At 47.5% G+C, this 15177-nt stretch overlaps 7 protein-coding genes across 8 annotated transcripts; 2 read left to right on the forward strand and 5 right to left on the reverse strand.

Moving 5' to 3' along the window:
• Positions 1-324: 324 nt before the first annotated feature.
• Positions 325-1186, reverse strand: FOXG_21159 (3-octaprenyl-4-hydroxybenzoate carboxy-lyase UbiX). The gene has a single exon (XM_018401485.1). The coding sequence runs from the start codon at positions 1042-1044 to the stop codon at positions 454-456; it is 591 nt and encodes a 196-aa protein (XP_018252625.1). The 5' UTR covers positions 1045-1186; the 3' UTR covers positions 325-453.
• Positions 1187-1376: 190 nt separating this feature from the next.
• FOXG_13395 (uncharacterized protein) lies at positions 1377-3184 on the forward strand. Its single transcript, XM_018393374.1, has 3 exons — positions 1377-2306; positions 2357-2471; positions 2528-3184. Exons 1-3 carry the CDS (start codon positions 1450-1452, stop codon positions 3065-3067), a joined length of 1512 nt encoding a protein of 503 aa, XP_018252626.1. The 5' UTR covers positions 1377-1449; the 3' UTR covers positions 3068-3184.
• Positions 3080-5919, reverse strand: FOXG_21160 (uncharacterized protein). 2 transcript variants are annotated; one of them, XM_018401487.1, is made up of 5 exons: positions 5219-5919; positions 4588-5143; positions 4289-4535; positions 3423-4259; positions 3208-3368 (listed from the first exon to the last, which is right to left on the reverse strand). In XM_018401487.1, the coding sequence occupies exons 1-5, from the start codon at positions 5375-5377 to the stop codon at positions 3257-3259; spliced, it is 1911 nt and encodes a 636-aa protein (XP_018252628.1). In that variant the 5' UTR covers positions 5378-5919; the 3' UTR covers positions 3208-3256. The 2 variants fall into 2 exon arrangements, with proteins under 2 accessions (XP_018252627.1, XP_018252628.1); XM_018401486.1 differs by having other exon boundaries at positions 3080-3368; positions 4588-5919.
• A 993-nt stretch (positions 5920-6912) lies between these two features.
• On the forward strand, positions 6913-8306 carry FOXG_13396 (uncharacterized protein). The gene is made up of 2 exons (XM_018393375.1): positions 6913-7737; positions 7800-8306. Exons 1-2 carry the CDS (start codon positions 7086-7088, stop codon positions 8135-8137), a joined length of 990 nt encoding a protein of 329 aa, XP_018252629.1. The 5' UTR covers positions 6913-7085; the 3' UTR covers positions 8138-8306.
• Positions 8269-8769, reverse strand: FOXG_13397 (uncharacterized protein; the record flags this gene model as incomplete). The annotated part of the gene is made up of 1 exon (XM_018393376.1): positions 8269-8769. One exon carries the CDS (start codon positions 8767-8769, stop codon positions 8269-8271), a length of 501 nt encoding a protein of 166 aa, XP_018252630.1.
• A 2076-nt stretch (positions 8770-10845) lies between these two features.
• On the reverse strand, positions 10846-12186 carry FOXG_13398 (uncharacterized protein). The gene is made up of 2 exons (XM_018393377.1): positions 11309-12186; positions 10846-11255 (listed from the first exon to the last, which is right to left on the reverse strand). Exons 1-2 carry the CDS (start codon positions 12117-12119, stop codon positions 11065-11067), a joined length of 1002 nt encoding a protein of 333 aa, XP_018252631.1. The 5' UTR covers positions 12120-12186; the 3' UTR covers positions 10846-11064.
• Positions 12187-13294: 1108 nt separating this feature from the next.
• On the reverse strand, positions 13295-14688 carry FOXG_13399 (uncharacterized protein; the record flags this gene model as incomplete). The annotated part of the gene is made up of 2 exons (XM_018393378.1): positions 13295-13527; positions 13575-14688. 2 exons carry the CDS (start codon positions 14686-14688, stop codon positions 13295-13297), a joined length of 1347 nt encoding a protein of 448 aa, XP_018252632.1.
• Between the last annotated feature and the right edge of the window lie 489 nt (positions 14689-15177).

The following is a 15177-nucleotide window of genomic DNA, read 5'->3' on the forward strand; positions in this document are numbered from 1 at the left end:
CAGACAATGATGAACACCACTAAGAACATGAAAGAAAAAGGGATATGCCTTGTTATGTTAAAGTTGGTGGCTATATTCTGCAAGCATCTTATAACACTGACTTATTTAAACTTGTGCGGATTGCATTCTTGTGGCTGCAAAGTGCAACGCCAGTTGAGGTTGAACGCGTAAAGTTGGCGGACGCGCAGATCTAAATAAAAGGGCCGATCATGCCGCTGTAATACCGGTACTTTTCACTTGCGTATCTCCTGTGTTCATTCGGTGGTAACAATGCCTATCTCTGGTACTTCTTCAAACAAATCGCTCGTCGCTTGTCACTGAGATTTACCGTTGTCCTTGACCTAAATTTATATTTTGTCAAATCTATACCTAGTTACCAAATCGCCTATTTATGCGCCCCGAGCCATTAATTTATTCCTGAGAGAAAGTTATCAAAACTGACAAAGCCTGCACTCAAGATTTCCCATTCGTCATTCCCTCCCACCTCTCAAAGTTCCCAGCTTCCAGGCCAAACAAGTCCAATAACCGACCAACCATCTGATTCAATATGTCATCCACCGAGCTTGGCCTCGTGTAAAATCCGACAACAGGAGGCGCAATAATAGCACCAGCTCTTGTCACCTCCATCATGTTCCGCAAGTGGATCTCACTCAGTGGCGTTTCTCTCAACGACAACACTAGTCTCCTTCGTTCTTTGAGACAGACATCTGCTGCGCGAGTGATAAGGTCATCACAAATGCCGGCGTTGATGGCAGCTAATGTTTTGACTGAGCAGGGAACAACGATCATGCCATCGACGTGACAGGACCCGCTTGCAATTGGTGCGGCTAAGTCGCTTGGGTTGTAGACGTGATCTGCTAGTGCTCTCACTGAAGCTGGTGTGTAGTCTGTTTCGTATTTTATGGTCTCAGCTGCCCATTTACTGATGATGAGATGAGTTTCAACGTTGAGTCGTCGAAGTGTTGAGAGAACGTGAATGCCGATGGCAGCTCCTGTCGCGCCAGTTAAGGCTACAATGATCTTTTTTCTTGGTGCTTCCCCCATATTGATCTCGGAAGGTGTAGTATCGAATTTGAAGGGCAAAGATAGATTGGTGAGCAACTGAGATAATGAAGAGTGCTCTCAGGTTCTTAAGTCGACGAAGTACATGGAGCTCATGCGTGACCGATAGGACATGCGGCTCTTCTTAAGCGAAGCCCATGTCTTGCCAGACTCGTCATTATGGTAGCATTGAGGCTCAGTTCGGGGACTCTCGGTGCCTTCGGGGCCCACATTCCCGGATATTGCGGCTCGGCAGATGTGGACTCGGTGGGCTCGGAGCCTCGGACTACCAAGCGTTATACAATACACATAGGAAATAGTATGAGATGTATGAAGATATAAGAATTGTAGAAGCCCGGCAGTTATGTCGTCGACATCTGTCTAGAATCAGCAAGACTTACCAACGCCATGCCTTCTAAAACTCTTCCTCATATGGACTTCCGCAGCTACGTCGAGGCTCTCGAAGCCGACGGCGACCTGGTCTCAATCACTGAAGAATGCGACCCTCATCTCGAAGTTGGTGCTATCATTCGAAAGGTTGTCGAGAACAATGACAAGGCTCCCCTGTTCAACAAGCTCAAGGGGCAAGATGAGAATGGCTTTTGGAGAATATTGGGTGCACCGAACTCCCTTCGCTCTGACCCCAAGCAGCGTTACGGCAGACTTGCTAGACATCTTGGACTGCCTACAGACTCATCCATGAAGGTTATCTTGGATAAGATGCTCGCCGCCAAAACGACACCTCCTATTCCGCCTACCGTTGTTGAGACTGGTCCTTGTAAGGAGCATATCTTGACACCGGACCAATTTGACCTCACCAAGCTTCCTGCACCACTGCTTCATCAATCAGACGGTGGAAAATACATCCAAACATACGGAATGCATATTGTACAATCCCCAGATGGCAAATGGACAAACTGGTCTATTGCTCGTGCGATGATCTACGACCGGAACCACCTTGCCGGATTGGTGATCAAGCCGCAACATCTCTACCAGATTCACGAGATGTGGAAGAACGAAGGCCGCGACATGCCCTGGGCTTTAGCTTTCGGAGTGCCTCCTGCTGCCATCATGGCATCGAGCATGCCACTCCCTGACGGATTGTCAGAGGCTGAGTACATTGGTTCGCTGGTCGGATCATCCCTTGATGTCATCAAGTGCGAGACCAATGGACTATATGTACCCGCCAACTCGGAAATAGTCTTTGAGGGAACATGCTCTATCACGGAAACAGCACCTGAGGGACCTTTTGGAGAGATGCATGGGTAAGCCTATATTGCTGTCTGTCTTCTTTCAGTGCTGATAGTCACTCTAGCTACGTGTTTCCCGGTGATGCGCACCCTTGGCCGAAGTATACGGTGGATCTCATCACGCACCGTAAAGACGCGATTCTGCCCGTCTCCAACTGCGGAAGGCTGACTGACGAGACTGTAAGTATTAGCTTATTTTACTTGAAGTACTTGAAGGTCGTGACTAAATTCAGTAGCATACAATGATAGGTCCTCTTGCTGCTGCAGAGATCGGCTTCCTTCTCAAGTCGAAAGGTCTCCCTATCAAGGAAGCCTTCTCACCTTTCGAGTCTCAAGTTACATGGGTTGCTTTGCAGGTCGACACTCAGAAGCTACGTGAGATGAAGACAACATCTGATAAGTTCTGCCGTGAAATCGGAGACATCATCTTCAATCATAAGGTCGGCTACACGATCCATCGCTTGGTAATCGTCGGTGATGACATCAACGTGTACGATTTCAAGGATGTGATCTGGGCTTTCTGTACTCGCTGCCGCCCCGGAATGGACGAGTACTTCTTTGAAGACGTCGCCGGCTTTCCTCTCATTCCATACATGTCGCATGGTAATGGAGCACCTAATCGTGGTGGCAAGGTTGTTTCCGACAGCTTGTTGCCAGTCGAATATACAACCGGGAAGAACTGGGAAGCAGCCGACTTCGAAAACTCGTTTCCGGAGGAGATCAAAGACAGGGTTTGCAGCCGATGGCAAACCTTGGGCTTCAGCAGCGCCAAGTAATATGAGTCAGCTTGGACCAGTTGAAGGCAAATTAGTGTTTTGAGAGTTTAGGCAAATTTAGAATAGAAACTTATAGAGACCACTAGATTATTTATAGATGCCATTATCAAATGCAACGTTATCTAAACAATTTATCATAAGCTTAGTACATTCTCTAAGCGCATGGGAATTCGTTGGCCAGATAGGGACCTAGAGGCCAAAATCGTGTGGCACCTGGTCCGACATGATGAAATTGTATGATTCAAGTGGAGAAAATGCGTCAAAGTCAAAGTCTCGAAGCCAATCATCCAAGCTTACCATGCTGCACGGAGAAAGGTTAGTATGTTTAAACAACGGGGAGGGCTGCAGCACAAACCTTTGTTCCTGAGTGTTACCGAAGTGCTCTGGTAAAACAGTCATGCTCTCCGAAGATCCCGCTACTGGATGATGCTCTTGAGATGAATTCTCACTTTGGCATCTGGTCTCCTCCACTGAAGATCGCTGTAGAGCTTGAATCGCCCTGAGAGCTTTCTTGTGCGCCGCGGAGAACTGTCCAACATCGTCGCTGCGCTCAGTCAACGTTTTTACTAGCTCAGCTAGTATTTCTTGGGAGTCTTGAACTTGAGCGTCAGAGCCTTGTCGGATAAAACTCAACAAGAGTGCTGAGGCAAGACCATTGTGAACGAAGGCCCATGAACGGGTTGCAAGATTTGAGATTGAGCGTAGCTTGATGAAAGCACAGACACTTCGTTTCAAAGCACCTTGAAAGCGGTTCAAGATCATAGAGCATTCTTCTCCACTGAACTTTCCTTTATTCTGCGAGGACAGTATAGGGCGACAGAGGGTAGAGAGAAGAAAGTAACGGTGGACGATCAGGCTATAGTGTTCCTGTAGCTCTTGGATCGAGGTACAACGCTGCAAATCCTGTAGATGAGGAGCTAGAGAAGACTCGTAAAGGTCGAAGTCATGAAAGAGGAGGCTATAGTTCCTGACCGGTTCCGTCTGGGGAAGTCTTGGAAGATGTCTGAAGCTCAGATGGCATAGCCAGTTCATAGCCTGTCGGTAGTCAAGAGGCTGGCTAGACGGATCTAGCGATATCAGAGCTGGAAGGTCCGACTCTAGGTTCATTTCATGAGAGGCTGGGGGTCTATCAAACGCCAATGAGAGTAGAGCATCTTGCCAAACAATATTGCTGACCGGCGCCAAAGGCTTCCTTAAGCTTTTTAACCTTGGCTGCCCAACCCGCTGGCCCTGACTTGCCTTAACTGTTGCGCTTCGGCAGGAGAGAGACGGAGAGAACAGTGATTCATAGACTGATGGAGACCAACAGATAGCGCAACTCGAACCGTGGTGCCGCCGAGGATCCAAGCTGCACGAGGATTCATGTCATTTTGCAAAACATGACCAAGAATGAGCAATGCTTGGATCAGTCTCTTGGAAGGATTCCATAACAGGTCAAAAGACCCCAAACACTTGAGAGAGGCGTGCACTAAGGCGATGAGTTACTTGTAAGCGACTGAAAGGGGAGAACTGATGCTCACAATTTTGATTGGACTTAGATAGTCGTGTAGCAGTGGGCAAATCTGAGAACTGCGCCCCAGCCGCCATTATAGCATGAAGAAGGCAAAGGCTATGATTGTCGATATGCTGTACCTGGATTTCGCGGTTCAAGAGAGAACATATGAGCTTCTCGATTTCAGCAAGATCGTCGATAACGAACTGGAAAGAGTGAACTCTATCCCGATAGAAGCCAAACAGAGAAATCATGTCTTGATCAAGAGCAAGTGTTGTTTCTGAGTGCCCTGCTGATGTGCCGCGCCCAACATCGGAAGCGCCATCCATACCCAGAAGAGGAAGAATTCCAGTTTCAAACGCGGTGCGACGTTCATTGTTTGAATGAGGTTGGGTGGTATCTGGCTTTGCTACGGAGATAATGGAGTTGTCACCTAGCAAGGACGGGCTCGTGTTAGATACACTGCCATTGCGACTGACAGGGCGCCCATGGTGTGTTGCATTGTTGCTACGATGACTCGACTCCGTCCTAGCCTGTAATTCTGGTTGGTGAGGTTGCGGAGTTGGACTTGATGACGCCCGAGGCTGGTCGTAGAAGCAGAGGTCAGAGTGACCGCGCTTGACGCATGTTTGACAGGGCTGCTGATGATTACAGCGCACTTTTCTCTCCCGACAAGGCAAACATGCCTTTCGGATACGTGCAAGTTGCCTCACGCGCAGTATGCTCTTCAAATCTGGCGGTTGAGTTGCCGCAGCCTCCGTTCTCGGCGCGTTCGGGTATCTCGGAATATTCGGAGTTCGTTGCGGGGAGCCGTTCATCGCAGAGTTACTTGTTTGAGAACAATGGTATATATAGAGAAATCATTCAACTATATTCGAGGTGACTCTTCATCGATTTGAGAGTCCGGACAGATGCTTAAAGCAAGATTCGCTTGATCCTGTAGTTCGAGATATCCATAGCGCTAGTCCCATAACCTCAGGCACCAAAGTCAGCCACCCAATCATGCTGTTGGTGGTTTTCATCAACGACCGAAACATCACAAGATCTTAGAATTTCAGGCAAGTAATTCATTGCATATATATTCTCATAATTACGGCCTCTGGTTGTCTCGCAGTTTTTTCATCGAGGTATGTGAGACCAAGGCTCAAGTTATAGGATACTAGCCCCAGGGCGCCGGAAACTTCTGATCTTAGAACCAAGGTGTCAAAAATAACTGACTCGTTCAAAAGTTTAATTTATACTGAACTTGCCCAAGTCTTTTTGTCGTTTGAGATAAAGGCCCTAAGTTTTCTTGCCCCCTTGATCGGGTATAAGTGGGCGTTTGAGAATCCCCAAGATTCATTCATGCGAGGCAGATCCTAATAAAAGCGCATTCTGGAGGAAGCTTATAGAGGAAGATTCCGGTTATAACAGTGCCGCCATGCCGTAACTGCGCCGTTGCATCGGAAGTCGAGCGCCGAAAGTGGGGCCGTCTTACTGCGTCTCCGTTGTGTCGTTTCCAGACAAGGAAGGGCCGACAACTTCTACCTAAAGTGCGCCATTTCATCAGCGGCTACGGCACAGCCTAGCAACTCTAAACTAAACCCCTTTCACGCTGTTTCTCGCGAAAATCAAGCCACGTCATCTGGTCAAAACACACGCAGGGTTCAACATGCATGCAATAATCTAGGGGTAGCCCAGATGACCCAATTATGTTGGACTTGGCTTTGAGAGAAGCTCAGAGCCAAGACTTGTAGGCTATCTTAGCTGTTTGTACTACACTTATTGAAGTCCAAGGATTGGTTGAAGCGTACTGATGGCTGAGTCTATAAGCATGAAACTTGAGCCCATTCCCAATTCTGAAGTTCCCGAAGAAACAGATAACGTCGGGAATGTCAGTATACGAGAGTCAAACTTGGAGTGCTGCTCATGTCAGATTTCTGTACCCAAATATAACATCCTTCATTTGCATGCTGCCGTGTTATCCCCCCAATGCATGTGTAAATCGCCTCTGATACAAACTCAAAAACGCCCTGGCCTAAAACAAACCCCTGATCGGCTTGTCAATCCCGAACATGACCCTTTTCTCACGAGATGTCAAGATTTCAAGCACAGACCCCCCTTCTCACCATTATTTACGTATACACAACAAGGCACCAAATTAATTCTCGCATCTTGCCGAGGAACCGCAGCCGCGTAATCTGCCCACGGAAACACGGCTTGTCCAAGTGGAGCAATCTGTCATGCTCCGCCTCAGCTACCCCGGACCGAATCTTACGAGTCGACCACTGACGAGACTAGACGCGCTTCTAGGCCCGCGACTAGAAGAATTTCGGCAATTTTCGTATGGAGGCGTCTACGATAGAACCAATCCCAGGGTGTTGCATATTTACTGCTCTGCCTCGCTTGAGAAGCGCTGGCTTTCTCGTATTGGGGTTCTTTGTTGCCTACTCCGTTCGTCGGTTTGAGCCGCGTGGGCAACTCTCCTTTTTAGTAGGTGACTTTGCGTCAGTGAGGCACAAATGATGCGAGGATAAATACAGAATCATGGCCTCTTCTCCGCAGTTTGACAATTCATTTCTTCTGTACACTTTTTGCTTGATTAATTGTTTTCGTTTGTATTCTCCGCTCGCTATAATGTCTGATTCAGCCCATCATGCCCATCGGGTATTTGTACCCAAGATCCAGATTATCGAAAACAACCCCCTTTCACATCTTCTACCATACGGCTCCTTAATACTTACTACCAGCATCATCTGCATTGTTCTCCTTACCAACTGTCTCGAGCGATGGATCCTGCCAGCTGTTTACAAAGACATTTGCCAAACTTTCGAACGAACAAAAGATGAAAGGCGACGGCGTTCTTTCGTCTACTTCCACGTCGGCAGCATCATTCTTTTCTGCGTTCTTTGCAGCGGATGCTATCCGATGATGTATTTCCTCATCGGCGATGCCAAATTCTCTACACCATTCACCAAAGGCAGTTCTGTCACCATCGGCGACAGCCTGCTTGTTCTTTCAGAAGTCTACAGTTCATATTACATCTTCGAAATCTGTTTTCGCACCAAGTTCGCAAGCCCACTAAGCATTGCACATCATACCGGACTGCTTGTCATCACACAGACAGCGTTGAGTCTTTTCGCCGATCACAATAAGCATCGCGAAGCTACACTGGAGTTCTACATGTGCATGGTCTGGGGTTAGTCAACCAAGCCTCTGCAATCTCGCGAGTCGAAATATGCTGACAACGTCTTTCTTCAGGTACATTCGATGTCATCGTCGAGCTCCCTATCTTCCTCATGATGATCGTCTGGCGAATCAAGCGCCACAACACTCTCTTGTTGTCTCGTATGGCCTATACGTGCTGTGTCTGGCAAGTTACAGGAGCTATAACCGAGGTCGCCGTTACGATATATCTTCTCAACCGGTCGTGGCATCGCTGGGGCCTCGAGTGGCGTATCATTACCCCCTTGGTATTCTCCCTGTGGATTACGACCCAGCTCTACGGAGCGTCTCGACTATATCAGATGGGACGCGGTGAGCGACAAAAGCTGAAAGCCAAGGACGAGTTGGCTTTGACGCAAGAGGAGAGCGTATAATTGGACTAAACACAACTTTATTTTTACATAGATCTGGATTTCACAGTCACATACCATTGCTAGCCGAATACATATACCCAATGTTTAGATAAAACCTGTGCTGCACAAAGCATCATGGCGCATTATCCACTTCAATCCTTAGCCGATGACTTCTTCTCCAGCGCTCTGGCCACCATAACAACAATCTCTTCTGTAGCCTTACTATCCACAAACTCGAGTACATCCGTAATCTTTTCCCCACTCTCATCCAGGGTCATGAGAAACATGTACTCTCCCCGCTTCATCCACTCTTCATCGTCATCACTGTCCCTCAAATGCTTATGGAAATTGGTCTCGGACTCTGCCCATATGAGAACCTGTCGTAGCGACGGATTCGGCCATGTCTGCTTGATGGTGACAGTGAAGGAAGACATCACCTCTCCGACATGTTTAAGGCGAGCAATCAAACCGTGACGATCTATCGGCCCGGGAAGATTGGCCGAGGTTGGCGCAAACCGGTGATTATACTCGTCGCTGAGGATGCGGGACAGGGCTTCCGTGTCTAGTGTTCTGAAAACATCGATGTATGCCGTTGCAGTCGCAGTCAAAGTCGATATAGCTGGCGCGCCGTTGGACTCGCTCGTGGAAGACATAGCGACGAAGCGATGGGCGTCAGAAAGAGAAAATAAGTCTACAGGAGGCGCAGAGAATGTCTAAGGAGTATAGATATATTCATTTGGTCATCTCACTAAGTTCTCCCAGTGCATTCATTGGAAGCCAGATATACGGATGTCCGTAGCGAAAGCCTTAGTTACCGACACCGTCGGACTTAGGGCTTCAAAATAGCCGGTAATCCCTGCGTCGGCCGAATTAGTTCCATAACGGACGAATAGGGATCAGAGCTGAGTTCGGATTGGTAATGAAGGAATGACCTACAAGGCGCCAAGCGTAAAGGACCGCCTCTCGGCCGAATTCACAGTCTGTACAAGCGAGACAAGAAACTCATTGCATGTCAGAAGCCTTACGCAACTAGTGTTCTTACTATTGTGCAGAAAATTGCAATAAATGATCCCATGGAAGTTCATCGAGAATAAGCTTATCTAATACTTCCTATTTCGACTTATTTACTTCCTATGCGCGATCTGTTGAGCCTATTTCTGGCGCCCCTCCCTCTCAGATCTCACCACGAAATTTCACACTTACTACAGCGATACACCAAGTCCCTCTGACAGGGAAAGTGATTCCAACTTTCTGTTATTGCCATGTGTCTTCGCCAGACACTTCTGAAGATCGTTGTCTATGATATGTGTACAACCTTCAAAGCAATCCTTGCTGAGAAGGCATTCCTTGAGCCACTCCAAAGCATGAACAGCCGAAGTCAAGCTAGACGTGCTTTCTGGTATCAGTCGAGCTGTCTTGGTGCCTGAGCGCTGGGCGGGATCTCCGGGAAGGGTCCTCATCAAAAGCCAGGGAATGCTTCGTTCGCGCTCGCTGGGAGCTTCCGAGTCGACGCCCGAAACTACTATGGTCAAGCCGTGTTTCGGGTGGTTATGTTGTCCATAAAAGGCTCGAGCCTGTTGAGTGGCTAACAGCTTTTGATTCGATTCCGAAAGAGAAGATCTTGAGCTTTCCGAGCTCAGATGTCTCATTGCATGGCGACAAGGTAGGCTTCTCAAGTCGAGCGGTAGAAGAGGCTTCAAGCTACTGAGTACATGACGACACAACCGGCATGTCCTCACAGACTTGTAGAGATTGAGCAAGTTCTTATGTAGCGCAAAGCCATGCTGAGAGACAAGCTCTTCAATATTCATCCTGGCGCACGTATCGCACAGAGACTGATCCATGCTGGAAGACCATTATAATTGATCTGGTGATTTTGTTGCCCGATATGAATATGAAGCGAAGCAAATATCAAAGTGTTTTCGAATGATGATCTGCTGTCTAAGCAGCTATTAGTTATTGAACGAATTGCAAGTCGTAGGACTATAACTTGCTGTTTTCACCATCAGTCCTACCCTTGTATGGTAGGTTACGATAGGTTGGGCAAGTTCCGTCCCGTCGACAGTACAATATGAGTAAAAAGAAAGTCTAAGAGGTTCCCCAACCCCTCTCTAAGGGCCTAAACTCGAAAGGGAAGGATCATCATTGTAAGTGGTGCAAGGCTGACAGCAGCACTAAGTCAGCCCCAGGGACATAACATAAACCTATACGCGACAACCAAGCATATACTCTGTTTCCCAAAGAAAAGTATTTCTGTGGGGATATGAAGCAAACAATGCCGATGGTTGAGGGTTGCTAGAGCTATCATGGAGAACCTAGATAGTATATAGGACCGGTTATAAGGTTTGGTACAGATTAAAATGAGTTGCATTCACCCTTGTTGATTCAAGCCCTATGTATTTTTGGTCTTTGACAAGTTAAATCTTTTAAGAGGTGATGCTGAAATTTCTCATTTGTCACCAGATCACAATGATATATCTTGCAGGATTCACCGACTCATCTCAAGTAAGACTTTATCGCCTATAGTCACAAGACCTCTTAGATCCCTGCCAGCAGTACTATACTAGGTTTTGAATTCCGCGATAGGTACCAATGAAACGGCAAAATAAGTTACTGCCATTGGCACTTCAAGAACATGGAAGTAGTTTCTGCTCCGCGGACTATGCGATTGCTTCGCACTTGTGGCTGAAAATGTTTGGACGGGATGAAGAGTATTGAACTGATGAAGGCCGATCGACATAAGGGTTTCTGTGGGATATTTGATAGAATAAAGATAGCCCCACGTGCTTTATTGTAGTGCTAGGAACCGTGAACTCTATCTTGTGCTTAGATAGGCGTCTTAACGCCTCTTCACCATTGAACCTCGATGTTATGTTGAGCCTTGACGAAGTATACCATTTCTTCACACAGACTCTGTAGCCATCCCACGTACGGATTGTGTGTCATGCTCACTCCACAGCCATTCTAAATTTGAGCAGATCCCGTTGCTGAATTTGTTGGAATTTCCCCTGCAACTCTTCGACATCCCATTTGCAAGATACCCATCGTCCATTCAGGGCCTGTCTACGCTTTTCCAAGTCAAGTGATTTCAAGAGCCATACCGAAAAAGCTCCTACAAGATCCGGGCTATCATTTAGGACTATCCTGAGTAAGCAAGTGGCTGTATGTACTTGGGATGGAAAGACTACTTACGGTGCTGAATATCATTCGATGCCGCCCGTGAAAACTCGCTCTGCATTCCACCGGGGTGTACACTAGCAACAAAAATGCCCTTGTGGGCGTATTGTGCATGTAACATCTCGACCATACGGGCTTGGGCAAGCTTGCTGGTGCAATAATGAGATGTTGTGCCGAATCCGGTGAGACCTTGAGCTGAGATAGAGCTGATGACAACAAAGCTGCCCTTGCTCTCTAAGAGGAAGGGTAAAAGATGATGTGCGGCAAGCCATGTACCCAAGCAGTGTGTAGCGAAGGCCTTTTGCACGTCCTCAAAGTCTTCTTCAAGAACTGTAGCCTTTGAGAGAGGACCCGAGAACCCACAGTTGACGAACACGGCGTCTAATCTCCCGTTGAACTGGCTCTTGACAGTTGAAGCAATGTCGGCCACGCTGCCATTGGAAGTGATATCGCACGCAACAGAAGCAATCTTGATGGATGCATTGATGTCACCAACCTCCTTGGTTGTTGCCTCCAGCGTCTTTTCTGTTCGAGCCGCTATAATTATCCCCGCGGCACCAGCTTTGGCGAAAGACCTTGCCAGCCCGGAGCCCGCAGCTCCTCCAGCGCCGATGATGCATACGACAAAGCCCTTTGGTAGTCCTGCGCTCTTCGGGTCAATAGCTGGATATTGTTTGTCGTGTATCGTCTCGACAAAGTCTCTGACTTGCTGGGCATTCGTTAGGCTTGGAGTAGACATGGCTTCGTGCTGGAAAAAGTATTCGCTGTTGGAAGAAGGGCACCGTAAATGGATTTTAATGATAAAACAAAGACTGTTCGTGATCATATCTCTTCAAGTCCTTTTGTGGTCAAGTGAATGTTGTTATACCCCCGCGATCCCGGATTTTGCCATTAATCCCGGAGTTGCTCAATTGGGCTGGTCAGCCCTGCTGCTGTATGTCAGACGAGACTTGAGCGATCAACGTGTGGCTTGAGGCTGGGAGTACGGATTTATCTTATCTCCGCAAAGGTTTAGAGTCATTGTCACCGTACTTTCTGTATTTGTCCGGTACAGTATATTTCGAAACATTAATTACCTACCAACTTGGCACTGACAGAAACATTTGGCTTGATCATAGTGGTAGCGAACCGACATGGAGGAACTGACCATTCATATCCGCAGCTGGCCAATGTCACTCTTACTCAAGCAAGTCATACATGACTCGTCACAGCTGGTTGGGCACATCATTGCAACCTTTGTTGGGGCAGCCAGGACTCACTTTTCCCCTCTGCATCAATGACACTACTGACATCCCCGACCCACAATTCCTAGCATTCTTTCTCGCAGGCAATTCTAGATAGACCGTCGCTCAAACAGACGCCGGTATACCATAAAGCAACAGATTTTTATCTCGCAAAATGCCTTAGAAACTTTGGCAAGTCTGCCAGGTAGTGATCAAAGAGCTCCAGATATGGTTATTCATCCACCCCACTTTGAACGCCTTCCTTTAGCTATTCTGCATCATGTTCTTCTCGCTTTTGGCAGCACCTCAGAGCAGAAAGCTCTGATTCGGGCATCGCCTGTAATCTATCGCTACTATCTTCAGCGTCCAACATTTTGGCTTTATCGCTGTCTGAAATGCGAATTAGGGCTTGGTATACTTGACGCCTGTTCCGTGCATTTGTCCAACGCTGCCGATTTCCGACCCAGTCGCACAAAGGAAAAGTTCCTCAGTTCCTTGAGACTTACGACGTGCAGCGCAGAGAACATTATAAAGCAAAACCAATCCCCCTGGATAAATATCAGATAATTCCTGCTGTCACTTTCCACTCAAAGATAGTCAAGCCACTCGCATATCGATTTGCTACATGGGCTCAAAGGCACCACGACACGTTAATTTCTCCGACACAGCTTAGAGTATTGACATAATATGTTGAGGGTTAATCTGAATATTGTGATAACAGCACATTCTTCTGTTTTCCCCAATGGATAGAAGCTGCCGTCTTCGCCGTAGTACCATATTAGAAGAAGCTGAGCATATGTAATCTTCTTTCTTTGGTCTCCATCTTTGAAGAAGTATTCATCTCTGCCCGCTTTAGTGCAAGGAACCAGTCGATATACTCTTGACCAAGAACACTATCTGCCCAAGCTCTGTCATCTTCCAGCTCCGTCAGTGCAGCCTCAAGAGACGTCGGAAGAAGTTTTGTCAGTCCCATTTTCTCTCTTTCTTCATCGGAATACATCAATGTGAATTCTAAATGAATTAGCAGACATCAGCTATCTCGACTTCGGTAGACCTACCAGCTGCGTTTGCGATTGTAAGAGGCTTGGAGTCGAGGGCGGCACCAATGATCGCGGCTACCATGGCATACGAGTTCGAGGTAGCGTCGTTGACGCGGATCTCCCAGTGGTTCTTGGTGACTCTTCTGACAGGCATGTCTCGATTATTGTCACCCCATCCCACAAGACCGCCGGTACACATTCTGCCGATATTGACTCTCTCATAAGAGTCAACCTGGCACATGCCCAATGCCATGAGTGCAGGGATATGGCTCAATATGCCCGCCAGGGTGTCATCAGGCTTCCAGTCTTTATTCTCCTCAGTTGGGGTTGCCGAGATGTGAATATGCTGTCCGCTCTTCTGGCCCTGTTCTCCGTCGTATGGTGTCGGATAGAACGTGGCAAGAACTCCATACTTGTGTGCCACATTCTGGATTAATTCTTTGGCGTAGTAATAGGTATCCACGGCTTCAATGGGAGGAAGAGGAGGGAGGGCAACTTCATAGGCCGATGTACCGTACTCTTTTATCACCTGCTGAACTTCAATACCTGCTTCACCGAAGGCAACAATAATTTCGTTGAGTATAGGCCAGACTTTGGAGCGGAGAGTACCCAAAGTACCAGCCACTCCCGGCTTTGCAGGTTCAGCTGCTTCAAGGGTTCCTGGAACGAGAAGACAGAATTCCAACTCAATGCCAACAAGGAACTTCAAGCCGCGAGACTCTCCAGCCTTTTTGACAATGTCATCCAAGAGGAGTCGGGCATCAGTATTCTGAAAATCCACAGTACCAACGCAACGAGCTGCATTGCCGATTCCGGATGCATCATGCTTCATAGTTCGGATCGTGGAAACATCAGGGTATATCTTGCCCTTACCGTTGAAAAGAGCGAATAATTGAGGGATGAATTCAGCGGTTGTAGGTACGAGTGTATCCAACGGGGCACAATAAATGTGACCACCAGATCTCACGAGGTTCCTGAATCGTGAAGCAGGGAGTAATCTGGTCCTTATAATTCCACAAATATCAACCCATTGCAATATAACGACTTGTACTGAGTGGTTTTGATTGAAGAATTCCTCAACTGATCCTGCAGCACGGTTTGCATGCGTCTGTTCGTGAATACTGGTTGACATTGTGAGGAAAAGACCAACGTGAGATCAATAGAGAGAATTCAGCAACATGAAGCCCTGGACCATTCTCGGAATTTCGAGCTGGCTGCAGAATTTATATGCCTATCCCAATCTGACACCGGGATTGAAAAGAGATGGAGATGAAGTAAGCCACCATTCTAGAAGCTGACCTGTGACCTTCCTGTCTCGGACAGTGAGCTGAATCAGCCGGTGACACTTCTTGCCTTATCGAGTAAGCCCTAGGCCTCCTTCATGCCGTCAGACGGCAGAATAATCGTGTTGAAACAGCTTGGAGCTCCGAGGTCCTGCGTACTGCTTTTTAGCTGTTGTAACACTCCTCAGCAAACGGTCTTCGGACCTTAGAGCAGGATGACCAAGTAAGCTCATCAAAAACCTCTTTAAGATCATCATAAGTTTACCAAAGACTTCTTGTCTGGCCGAGACCCTTATGTTTCTTACCTCCACTAGACACCATGGGATGAATTAAGATCG

This window comes from Fusarium oxysporum, chromosome 12, assembly GCF_000149955.1.
Source record: "Fusarium oxysporum f. sp. lycopersici 4287 chromosome 12, whole genome shotgun sequence".
NCBI classification, from domain to species: Eukaryota; Fungi; Ascomycota; class Sordariomycetes; order Hypocreales; family Nectriaceae; genus Fusarium; species Fusarium oxysporum.